Raw genomic sequence first — 12,126 nt, forward strand, 5'->3', positions numbered from 1 at the left:
GAACGAAGAAAAATGTGATGGTTCATAATAGTTCACCAAATAAACGACGATAAAGCGGAAAACTATCACCAGCGCCTCTGATTTTGGATTATTCCAAATGTACCCTTTTTATTTATTTGCTGATGTCATTTTCTTTTCAATTACAAGGCCTGTTTAATGTCAGAGTCCTCCTACACAAAGGGAACAAGGCCCTACAATTCTGAACCAGATAATCTCCATGGAGAAGTTCAGATAATTCTGACTGATATACACGGCTGTAAAATGAATGTGCACACATCATTTCGTTCCACAGCTGCAGTCGTTCTCCATTGTTTTTATGCTTTGGTTCCCCTAAATGACTTCCTTGTCCCTCGCACAGCTTCGTTCTGCATCACCACCACTGGCGAAGCAGAAGTTGAACAACAAGAACAAAATTGCAGTTGTTTTACGGTCAGGCTCTTTCATCGCAATCAAGGATTAAAAAACAAAAAAGAACAGGAATTGGAGCCAAGCGCAGCAGTTGCTCTCAACGGCTGCAGGCGGTCCTGAGGCAGCGTCAAGCCAAGACAAAACAGTCGCACCGTGTCATGTTAGGACACTGCTCACTTTTGAGCGATAACGTGTTGAGTTTTACTGGCATCTATGACGCGAGTCGATGCGAAATAACAGCCGCTGTTGTAGCTCCCGACACAAGAGCTGAATAAACCCGTAGGAAGCCGATAAAAGCTTCAGTCAACTGTTTTTGTTCCCAGAAAATAGGATAAAGTACGGAGGCCCTGGGGGGGTCAAAACACAACATTTCGGAAAATCACAAATGTTTTCTGAAAAGCTGTTTTCGGAAATGTTGCTGTGTTTTGACCCTCGGGGGCCACCGTAATAACAGTGCTTTCTCGGTTGTCTGAATTAAAATAAGGGCTTATATCATAAAAAGCATTTTATTATGTCTAAAAAGTGAGAAAATACAAATAAAATGTGAAGAATATGTACAATATATATAAAAGAAAATATCCTTTATTCGGTGGATTTAGTACTACTTTTGTACAGATCCTCTTTATTATTTCTTACACATTAATTCAACTTAATCTAATTCTCTTCTCTGCTTGTGAAGCCTCCCTCCATAGTATTCACCGTCCCTTTGTGTTCTATAACGGACCTGTTCTTAGATAGCAATCACCAGTTGTTTGTGTTCCATGATATCTCTGTTTTTGGAGCAATGAATTGAATCTTCCCAGAAAATCTTCCTCTTCCTCCCCCGTCTTATCGGCCTGAGCTGGTGCTGTGCGTTTTCTTTTTTCTGCTGAGGGCCACAGCCTCAAACAGAGCGCGGCAGTATCACTGCATCTTGTCAGTTAGACGCAGTGCTGCTGTGAACTGAGGCAACAATGGCTTCAATTCATCCACTTTTATTCCCGTTTTTTTTTCTCACCCCCTTCGTCTCTCATCTTATTTCGTGCTCCGCGCTTCCTCTTCGTCCTGCTCGGATTCGGTCTGCCTCTCTCTGTCTGCCTCTGTCCCTTCACATTTTGTCTCTCTTCTTCCTCTTTGTCTTTCTCTTTCTCTCTCCTATTTTTGGTTCCTCGTCTGCCCTCCGTCCCTTTTCAACATACTCTCTCTCTCTCCGTCTCCCGGCTGTCTCGCACGTCTGTGTTCCTCTCGACGCTTCAGTCGCTTTGCAGTCGATAAAAGAGGCCTCACTAAAATAAGAATGATTGAACTTCTAAAGCAAAATTACCTGACGCAAACTCGTAATCTGCTTAGCTTATTATACGTATGTTGAGATAGGAAAAAGGACAATTTCATGCATTTAATTTCGAAGATAACGTCTATAATAATTTGAATTCAAACATGTGTTCTTTCTGTATATTGAATAGTTGGTTAGTTGATTTTCCTGACAGAATAATAAGAGTCACAGACAGGCTATACTGGATACTCATGTACGAAAAATACTTCTGCTGCTACATCTACTTCTAGAACAACTGAAACCACTGATGAGACTAATACTAGCAGCATTTGTAAGAAAGAGGTCAGAGGTCAAGGTCAGCCACACAGGAGCCACCTTGGAGATCCCACTCCTGCTCAAAGACGCCTCCTTTTCAAAAACGGGCACTTCATGTGATACAAATCGTAATGACCGTGACTTGGCTTCGTTGCTGCGGCGGGCGTTCCTTCACCGTGTGTCTCTGTCTGCAGGGTCTGACTCATCTCCATCAGCACAAGGTCATCCACAGAGACATCAAGGGACAGAACGTCCTGCTGACGGAGAACGCAGAGGTCAAACTAGGTCAGTCTGTCATCCAACCTCGCTTGACAAAAACGGCTTTAGGATTGGGAGGGCAGGAGGAGGTGTAAAGTTTCAGATGGCTCAGAGGTGTGTGTGTGTGCATGTGTGTGTGTTTGTGCGTGTGTGTTTTCTTTCTTCTTTTATGCTGAATACCGGCCTTCTCGTTTCTCTGTAGCTCTGCCACTGTCCGTGGTGCAGATTGCTGAAGAAGGAACTCTGTCTCTCTTTTTTTTCTCGCTCTCCCCCAAAAACCCAGTGGGGAGGGGATTATAAAATGTTTGTGTGTGTGTGTGTGTCTGTTTGCGTGCGCGCAGGCTATTGCAGGTCGGGCAATTCGTTCCTGTTTAGAGTCCATTATCGAATTCAGTAAAGCCCACTGGTGCGCTTCCAAATCAGCACGCGCACACACGCTGAAACGAGAACACAGTGAAAAACAATGTTTTGTTTGTGTGTGTGTGTGTGTGTGTGTTTTGCCCCACAGTGGACTTCGGTGTTTCGGCCCAGTTGGACAGAACAGTGGGAAGGAGGAACACTTTCATCGGGACGCCGTATTGGATGGCGCCCGAGGTCATCGCCTGTGACGAGAACCCCGACGCCACGTACGACTTCAAGGTGCGTCGACGTCCTCCTGTCCGCTGAATAGATGTCCGTCTGTCTGTCTGTCTGCTGTGTTTTTTTTTAAACCACTCACATGAGTATTCATGCACTGTGTCTCTGTCATTACAGAGTGATTTATGGTCATTGGGAATCACGGCAATAGAGATGGCTGAAGGAGCACCACGTACGTACCCAGTCATTAACCCACACCTCTGCCTCACACCATTTCTTGCGTGAGATTGCTGTAATCAGGCGCCGGATCGTTTTTCAGTCCGGTGCAAATGCAGCTCATACGCAGCCGTAATTCTAATGAAGGCCAAGGAGCAGAGATATAACTGGTTATTTCTTCTTCTCTCTGTTTCTTGATGATTATAATTTTGGTTCAGTAAAAGAAAAAAAAAGCAACTTTTGGTGAAAGTCCGCCCGAAGCTGCAGTCGGCCCCTGAACACAGTAATCACAGAGGACATTGTTTACTTTTATCAAGGTTGTTCAGTTCTTGTTCTCGTCGAGGAAAGTGCAGTGCTGCATTTTGGGAAGAAGGCGTCTGACAGGATAGGATTGTGGTTACGTCCACGTGTGTTTAGCACGAAGGCTAAAACAAAGTGATAGCATTAATTAAGATACCAGCTACAGTTAAACCTGGTGCCTACATAACCCACAATGGCCGCTCGGCATCTGACTGACATGAACAGAGGCAATCTAACAGATTACATGCAGCTTCCTCTGGAGCCACAAAGAGTTTTATACGACTTTTCTCACATACGCAGTGAGATTTATCAGCAACAAGACCCAAGTGTGTATGTTTCTTTGTAAAGCTGCTGGATTGTTATCAGTATCGACGGCATGTATTGATCATGTGAGGGCTCACTCCGGCTGGCTTTGACTATATGCCTCGATAATGTTCAGCGCAATTAGCTGGAAAACGTTCGCCCTAACCCACCTGTTTTCTTTTTTTTCTGCCTCCTCAGCGCTGTGCGACATGCACCCAATGAGAGCCCTCTTCCTCATCCCGCGCAACCCCGCCCCCAGACTCAAGTCGAAGAAGTGGTGAGTGTGCGTCGGCGTCAGAAGCAGGACGATCACACCGCAGGATTACAGCAGCTTTTTAAAATGTACTCTTTGGTGTTGGTTTTCAGGTCGAAGAAGTTCCAGTCGTTCATTGAGAGCTGCCTGGTGAAGAGCCACGGCCAGAGACCCAGCACGGAGCAGCTCCTCAAGCACCCGTTCATCAGGGACCTGCCAAACGAGAGGCAGATCCGCATCCAGCTGAAGGACCACATCGACCGCACCAAGAAGAAGAGGGGAGAGAGGGGTGAGGAGCGACACGTGCTGCAGACACACACAATATGGATTTAAAAGCAGATGAGCAAGTAGATTTACACCGATGATGGTGTGTGTGTGTGTGTGTGTGTGTGTGTGTGTGTGTGTGGAGCGACAGTTTCATTAGGAAGATAAGCCCGATAGATGGCAGCTTATAATGATAACATTGTATATCACACAGTTGTGGCATATTAGTGGTTCTTACTCCGAGTGTTTGATTGGATTATTTGACACTGAAACCTGCTGATAAAACCTGCAGTCACAAAATTATTTTCAGTCGAGATTATTATGATCCTTAAAGTGATGTGCTTCTGTAGTCCTGGTTTTGTTTGGCAACTCCAGTGGTGGGGATGTGACAAGTCCAACAAACAGTGATTGAACAGCTCCAGATACAACGAAAGACAAACAGGTGTATCTGTTTTCAGCGCAGCTAAACACTGACGCTGTTATTCATGAGAAGTCAGCCAGGGATCGGCCTTTTCGGATCACTTCGCAACTAGCAAGCACGATCTTATTTAATGGCGTGCACGGTTTAAGTATTTGACTGTGACTGTTTCACAATAAAAGCCACCTCCTGTTTTGCCAGTTCAGTGCTTTTAATGTGAAGCATAATAAATGCTTGGTATGCTTTAGCAATAACTTAATGTTGGATTACATACATACATAATTTGCAAACCGTCATGCATGTTAACGCAATTTAAAACCTGCATCGGATGGCGAACCCTGCCTCCAACAATGAAAACAAATATATCCACCTTACTCACGCTTTTTATGATTCCTTCGTGAATTATAGACACGACTTTCTGTGTTTTCCATTGAAACAGGATGCTCAGTATGGATCTAGGTTCGAGATTTGAAAGTGCTGCTGGTGCATCAGTTATTAGGATACTTTGTTGCTTACACTGGTTTTGCCGAGCACCCGAAGTGTCACGCATAATCGTTTCCACAGTAACTATCCCAGTGATCTCCCTGCAAACCCTGTGAAAGAATCTTTAAACATTAAATAGCCATTGCTGAAAACGACCTTAATCTTAAGGATTGTAACTTCAAAGTGCAGCAGGCCCACACATCACATTCAGCTTGTGGCCAACTCGCTCGCATACACTCACAAAGAAAGACAAAAACACACACTCATTGCACAAATAAATATGGCCGTAAGTGTGGGCTGTAATGCACTTGCAGATGTAGATGCAGAGGCGCATTCTCACACACGTGGTGTCACATTCATGGTTTGGGCAGGAAATAAAAGTGACAGACCTCCATTGCACTGCAGCGCGACGCGCAGACACCCACCCAGTCAGGGTGATAGACTGACAGTGGGGCGCAGAGCCGCGGCAGTAAGAACCACATTAACCGCTTCAAGAGACAACATGCTGCAGGGCGGGCGTCACGATGATGTATAGAAATGTCTCGTCGTTGTAGAGACCGCGGCTTTCTCCAGCTGTCACTTTGTCACATTCAGAGGACAGGTCCGTGTGGATGTGTTCTCAGGAAGAGCGAGCCGGGCGGCTTCTGCAACCGTTGTGCTTTAAGCCCCGCTCGACTGAGAGAGCTCCGAGCTAATGCTCTCCACCTCGCTACACACAGTAAAATTACAATTTATACTCTTATTTAAAGTGGCTGAAAGAAAAAGTGCCTTGAAGGGGGGAGAGAATCTAGGAATGCCAAAATCGTGAGCGGTTTAGTAATGAACAAAAGTAGTTCAAGTGAAAAATAAAAAAAGTGAAGTGGAATGACTTTGCTCTCTGCTGGTCGTTACCTCGCTCACTTTAGTTTTATTCTTTTTCTTACTCTGACGTTTTCCTCCCCTCCGTCAGATGAGACGGAGTACGAGTACAGCGGCAGTGAAGAGGAGGATGAAGAAAGAGACATGGGTGAACCGAGGTCAGTATTTTAATCCACAAACATCAAAACACAAACGTTTGAAGTCCCTTCGCGAACTCAAAAATCCTCGCCCGTCCTGTCCCCAGCTCCATCATCAACATACCCGGCGAGTCGACCCTGAGGCGGGACTTCCTGCGCCTCCAGCTGGCCAACAAGGAGCGCTCGGAGGCACAGCGGCGGCAGCAGCTGGAGCAGCAGCAGAACGAGGAGCACAAGCGCTTACTGTTGGCAGAGAGACAGAAACGCATCGAGGAGCAGAAGGAGCAGAGGCGGCGGCTGGAGGAGGTAAGCAGGGGAGGTGGTTGAGGCATTAACCGTGACCTTTGACCTTGTTGACTGCATTCATTTTACAGCAGCTATTTATAACATGGATATTTACCTCTGGTGATAATAACAGAGTAAAAGTCAGATTCCCCTTCTTTTAAATATAAACTTTTTGTTGCTGCATTAATCAATAATAAAGATTAGTTAGCTCACTTGTCAGTTAGGTACTTCACCACCTAGTTGCTATTATTATTTACTCTCGTTGCCTAAGCGTACCCCACAACCCCAGCTAGCTAATAAGCAATAAGAAGTAAGCAGGTTAAAAATATAGATGTGTTTTGTTTTTTTTCAATAATAAATCGTTCACCACACATACATCATCTACCTGTTCTGCACTCAAGGCTCACAGCCCCGTCCAAATCTTCCAGTTAAACCAATTAAAACCACGGTGAGCGGGATTAGATGTTTGGCGTCCGACCCTGCTCCGCTCTGCAGGCCGCAGCCAGGTGCATCGCCTCTGTTTGGCTCTTCACGCTCTCTTCTCTTAAACATCATTTTGTCCCAATATGGCAATTTAAAAGTCTTTTTCGCCAGTTGGTAGAGGCTGCAGGAGAAGGAGGAGAGCAGTCATGCACACACACACACACACACACACACACACACACACACACACACACACACACACACACATAGAGGCAGCCCTTTCCCCAGTGTCCTTCTCTTAGTTCCAGAGAGCAGGCTTACAGAAAGAAATCCTTAGCCCATAATCTGTGCGCTCTCTCTGGGTTCCCACTAGGGTTTGCCTCCCAATGCACGGCTAAGCACCATGACTCGACTAACATGACCCCACAGCTCAGGGCCAAGTGTGTGCCTGTGGCTCTGTGTGAGCGAATGCGAATGTACTAAAATATGTTTGTATCCTGGATAAAAATGCCGTAATAAAAAAAACAAGGAAGTCATTGTGTTGTGATTCTGAAGCTTCTTGTGCTTCCGTTTCTTCCTCACAGCAGCAGCAGCGAGAGCGCGAGCTGAGGAAACAGCATGAGAGGGAGCAGAGGAGGCGCTACGAGGAAATGGAGCAGCTCCGCAGAGAGGAGGAGAGGAGGCATGCAGAGAGAGAACAGGTTCATACACTTACTGTAGTATAATATTAAGAAGATATTACTGTATGCAGACAGACAGTACGGTGCCGCAGGAGTGTGAAACACGATGACAAGTCCACAATCCCTCACTTGCCCTGAAGTTTTCTTTTGTTTTTCCGTTTCCTTTTAAGGCAACGTCCCCCCCCCCCCCCTCGTCTTCCTGACTCACTGTGATTGTACTCGTCTCCTTAAATGCCCTCAAAGTCATATTTTCCTCATGTTTTTTCTTGTCAGGATTGCCATTTCAGACACTTTTAATCTGATGATACATTGTGTTCCTGTGCTCGTGGCTCAGTCCCCACTGTGGGTGCAATTCCCACAATTTCTTCTTCCAAGCTTCTGTCAACATGTCCATCTTTTGTCAGCCATATTTCAGCCTGTCAATCAGATATTGTTGCAACAACGCACCGCAGTTAGCCTAAGGCGAATAAGCACATTCCCTGAAGTTTTCAAAAGAACAACTGAGTAAAGCAGTGTGCAGTGTTCGGATCTTTATTGTCCCACGATTTACAGTAGAGGACACGGGACATTGATCACAACAGCTAAAGCAAACATCCAAACGAAAAGGATGTATCTGTGCCTTAAAAGAATTAAACCATCGGAATGATGGCCATTGATAAAGTCCAGCTGAGCAGGGCCGTTAAGGTTTAGTGCAAATTACGCGCATCAATTCCACTTGGAACAAAGGACAAATTTTAAACCTGCTTTTTACCCCGGGAGAACTTTTTTTTCGTCCGAAAGAGAAAAGAAAAGAGTTCCTCCAAAAGTGGGGCGGTCAGAGCTGGCTGCAAAACTTCCATCTTGGACGTCTCCTGTGTGCCAATTGATTTTGTAGATTTTGTTTTGCAGTGAAAAGGTTCCCATACCAAGAAATCATAACCATAACCAATAAAAGGTTAAAATGGTCTCAATAAAGCAAGATATTATTACTTCTGTAAAAGTTGTTCTTTTGTGTCAGTAGTTCCCTTAGGATAAAAATCAAAGACATGCCCTCCACAATATTACCTGGCAATATTATAAGGCACTAACAAATACAGGTATGACACTATTGAACCGGTAGTTTATGGTGAAAAGATCTTCCGTGGCTTGTGTACGTGATATGATTGTTCTGTATATTTCCCTCTACATCTTTCCTGCCCTCTTTTAACAATTCCTTTCCTTGTCCTCTCATTGAACTTCCTGCTGCTCTGGTGTGTATTCTCTGTCTGTCCTGGTCCCTCTTTATCACTCTGTTGCACTCCTCCCACGCTTTTACGAGTGTTTTGGAAAGATATGTTCAAACCTTTTTTTTTTTTTTGTCCCTGCCTCTTTGTCATTTTTTTCCTTTGTAACACATCACAACTGTTCGCTTCATCTGGCTCCTGACTCTCATCTACTCTCCGTATTCACAGCCACCTCGGGAGATTATCTTTTCTATTTATTCTTTCCATCTCTGTATTTCCTCTCCCTCTGTCTGTGTTTGGATGTTCAGATTTCCTGATTTTTGTCTCAGTCTATTTCTATCTCCTTTGTGCCGACATGCTGCTCAGGAGTATATCCGTAGACAGCTGGAAGAGGAACAGAGGCAGTTAGAGATTCTCCAGCAGCAGCTACTACAGGAACAAGCATTACTGCTGGTAACCAGAGCCCTCCTGCGTGCTACTACTGCTCCCCATCTGTGCTGTGTGGCCCCCTATCCCCACTGCATGCACCCGAGTGGCAGTTGTACAGAGGAACTGACTGTGAGGGAGTCCACAGTCTGAGTCACTCAACCTGTTGGCTACAGATCTGAGGAAAACACGAGGCGGAAAACATTGAATTGCTTATCTCTAATGCTTGAGTTGAATTAATACAGATCGCTGATTGCATGTACAGTACCGTTAAGTTGGCTGGATCTCAAAGGATTCCCCACAGGGTGCCGAAAAACTGTTTTGTCAGCCCCAATCATGTTGGCCCACACAAAGTGAGAACATCCAAGCGAAAGTAGGACATCGTTGCTTTCCCACACGGGGTTTCTCTCACTGCCCCAGTCTTTCCTTTATCAGTGTCAGGAATTCTCAGTATGTTTTGGGGGTAGTTTTTGTCCACTAATCATTTGAGGATACATTTATTGAAGAAAAACCTGCAAGGAAACCTTTTGAGATCCAACCCATGTGAACTCCAGAGACCAAAACCCAGGAGTGTGTGGGAGAACTGGCCTCTTCCCCATCACTCCCTCCAACTTCCTCTCCCCTGTCTCTTTGCCTTGTGTCCAGTGATTTCCTCGTCTCATTTACCCACCATCAGCTCCATAATAGTGATCATAATTGTGAAAATGTTGTGCGCCATATACGTGAATTCCAGTTCACGACATTTGTGCTCATTTCAGTTCCGTTTTGCATGTTTTGTGAATGCGTGACTCTAAACGGGTCCGTCTCTCGTCACTCACCCCCACACCCGCTCTTCCTCTCTCCCTCCAGGAGTACAAGCGTAAGCAGGTAGAGGAGCAGCGACAGGCGGAGCGGCTACAGAGGCAGCTCCAGCAGGAGAGAGCCTACCTGGTGTCTCTACAGCAGCAGCAGCAGCAGCAACAGCAGCAGCAGCAGCAGGAGGGAAGGCCAGCGGAGAAGAAACCGCTCTACCACTACAAAGATATCATCAATCCTAATGACAAGCCTGCCTGGGCTAAAGAGGTAAGTCACAACATGCATGATGTACAAAAACATGCATGCAATTGTGATTATTTAATGAGTTATTTTCCATAATGTGCACGTGTTGGCGATTATCCCGGTACTGCTTGTGAATCGACACCTGTTGTGCGTCATACACACCAAGTGGCCTTCTTGTGTTGTTAATGTCTTATTCAGCAGGTCTTACTAGAAGCAGCGGTCCTGTGAGGAAAGTAGAAAATGGAAAGTGGCGAGTCCTCGCCTGTTAAATCCGAAGATGCTTGAGAATTAACGCTGCTGCTTTGATAATCGCACTGTGATGTCAGCTTTGTGTGTGTGTTGGTTTTGTTGCTTACCCTCCTCTGACTCTGATTCCTAGGTCCAGAAGCAGCAGCATGTTCAGGGTAACCCACCCCACTCCAAACTACGACATCACCAGTCATTCAACCAACCGGCTTCATCCCCTGGCTCTCAAGGCCAGCACAGAGCTCAGGCCCCTAGGCGAACCCCATCCCATGGTGCCCAGCCCCTCTCCAACCACCTCCCCAATATCCGCATTTCACTCGACCCCGGAGAACCCCTAGATCCTGGGCTGAAGCAGGAGATAAGTCAGCAAGTCAGAGAGTTTAGGGCTCAGAAACTCAGTCAGAGAGGGCGCAGCCCAGTGCCAGTCCAGGAACACAACCAGTCTAATCCAGTGCCCAACCCTTATGCTCTGGGGCCCAGTAATCAGCAAGATAAGTCTAGAGATAGGCCTCTCTCTGTCCCGAATCAGGCAGCAATCCAAGGGCTAATGTGTCCCGACCCACAACTTAAGGCCCTTCAACCTTATCCTCAGTCCCCAAGACAGGTCCAGGAACCCCGGTCTGGATCCAACTCTATCTCCATTCCTGCAGTCAAACTGGTTAGTGACCGTTCTCGCTGCAGGTCGCACTCACCTAGCCATAGAATAGATGTAGATATAGAACCGGAGTATCAGGGAGGGTGGCAGAGAGGGATGATGCCAGCCGCCAGTGCCGAGAACCTTATGGTGCCCTCGGACTGGATGGTCACACCATTTGACTCAACTGACCCCCTCTCTCAATCCTTCCCTGACAGTGCTCTCTACTCTGCCCTACCGAGACAAAGAAACTCTTACTCACCTGCCTCCAACAGAGGCAATTTTCTTCAAGTCCCTGATAAGAATGGCCTTTGTTTCCCTACTTCTGATATGGACAGAAGAGGAGACAGAGGGTGGCAGAATGCAAGAAGCTCCTCTATGATTGACCTGTCTGCCTCTGCCCCGGCAGGCACGCTCAGACAGAACCTGAACCAGATATCCTCTCACTGCTTCCCACCCAGCACTCCAACCACTCCACCTGTTTGGTTGGGCCTATCTCCACGCACCTCTCCACAAAATTCACCGTCTTACTCCCCCCAGTCTTACTCCCCGTCTCACTCCCCTATATCCTCAAGCCCATTATCCCCCTGGCCCCCTCAAATCTCTCCTGAGATACTTGTGACCAACACAGACGACGGATCCCCTTCACCTTTCCACGATCAACTCCACTCAAACCACTTTTCCTCCTCTACCCTCCTCATCTCACCTGCCTCAACCCCTCGCTGCTCCCCGTATGGCTCTCCCTTTGGATCCCAGACCTGTGTCAGATCTGTTGGAGCAGAGTGCTAGCCCCTTGTCCAGAACACACATGTATAGGAACGCGCACACATCTTTGTACTTCTATATTTGTGACTGAAATAATGCATTCCCCAGCCCCTAACCCTTACCTTAACCATAACGTCTACATGCTGAACTTCCTAAAAGGGCACTAGTCAGTCTTGCTTCTAATTTTGCCCAATGACCATTTGTGGTATTGCAGCGAAACACGTCCCTGGAGCTAGACCATATCCTGGAGACAAGGCTACCAGGATAAACCCTACTGTGTATAGTTACATTAACAGAAAGTAAACCTGGAAGCAAGAAAACCTATTGGGTGTATGCTCCATGCATGCAATTCTCATTGGTAAAAATAGGTGTCACCCTTGCCTTCA

The 12,126-nt window shown here is 46.3% G+C and overlaps 1 protein-coding gene across 19 annotated transcripts in view; it reads left to right on the plus strand.

Annotated features, from left to right (window-relative positions):
* tnika (TRAF2 and NCK interacting kinase a) overlaps positions 1 to 12,126 on the plus strand; it is a 63,549-nt gene that overhangs the window by 34,140 nt on the left and 17,283 nt on the right. For 6 of the 19 annotated variants that reach the window (XM_030443246.1, XM_030443248.1, XM_030443250.1 and 3 more), the window contains exons 6-16: positions 2,170 to 2,260; positions 2,742 to 2,872; positions 2,987 to 3,041; positions 3,827 to 3,905; positions 3,995 to 4,170; positions 5,996 to 6,062; positions 6,149 to 6,347; positions 7,334 to 7,450; positions 8,998 to 9,084; positions 9,907 to 10,119; positions 10,475 to 10,999. In XM_030443246.1, the coding sequence (XP_030299106.1) occupies positions 2,170 to 2,260; positions 2,742 to 2,872; positions 2,987 to 3,041; positions 3,827 to 3,905; positions 3,995 to 4,170; positions 5,996 to 6,062; positions 6,149 to 6,347; positions 7,334 to 7,450; positions 8,998 to 9,084; positions 9,907 to 10,119; positions 10,475 to 10,999 (1,740 nt within the window). The remainder of the gene's footprint in view (positions 1 to 2,169; positions 2,261 to 2,741; positions 2,873 to 2,986; positions 3,042 to 3,826; positions 3,906 to 3,994; positions 4,171 to 5,995; positions 6,063 to 6,148; positions 6,348 to 7,333; positions 7,451 to 8,997; positions 9,085 to 9,906; positions 10,120 to 10,474; positions 11,000 to 12,126) is intronic. The other 13 variants (XM_030443254.1, XM_030443255.1, XM_030443261.1 and 10 more) reach the window with 3 other exon arrangements.

Source organism: Sparus aurata, chromosome 16 (genome assembly GCF_900880675.1).
Source record: "Sparus aurata chromosome 16, fSpaAur1.1, whole genome shotgun sequence".
Classification (NCBI taxonomy): Eukaryota; Metazoa; Chordata; class Actinopteri; order Spariformes; family Sparidae; genus Sparus; species Sparus aurata.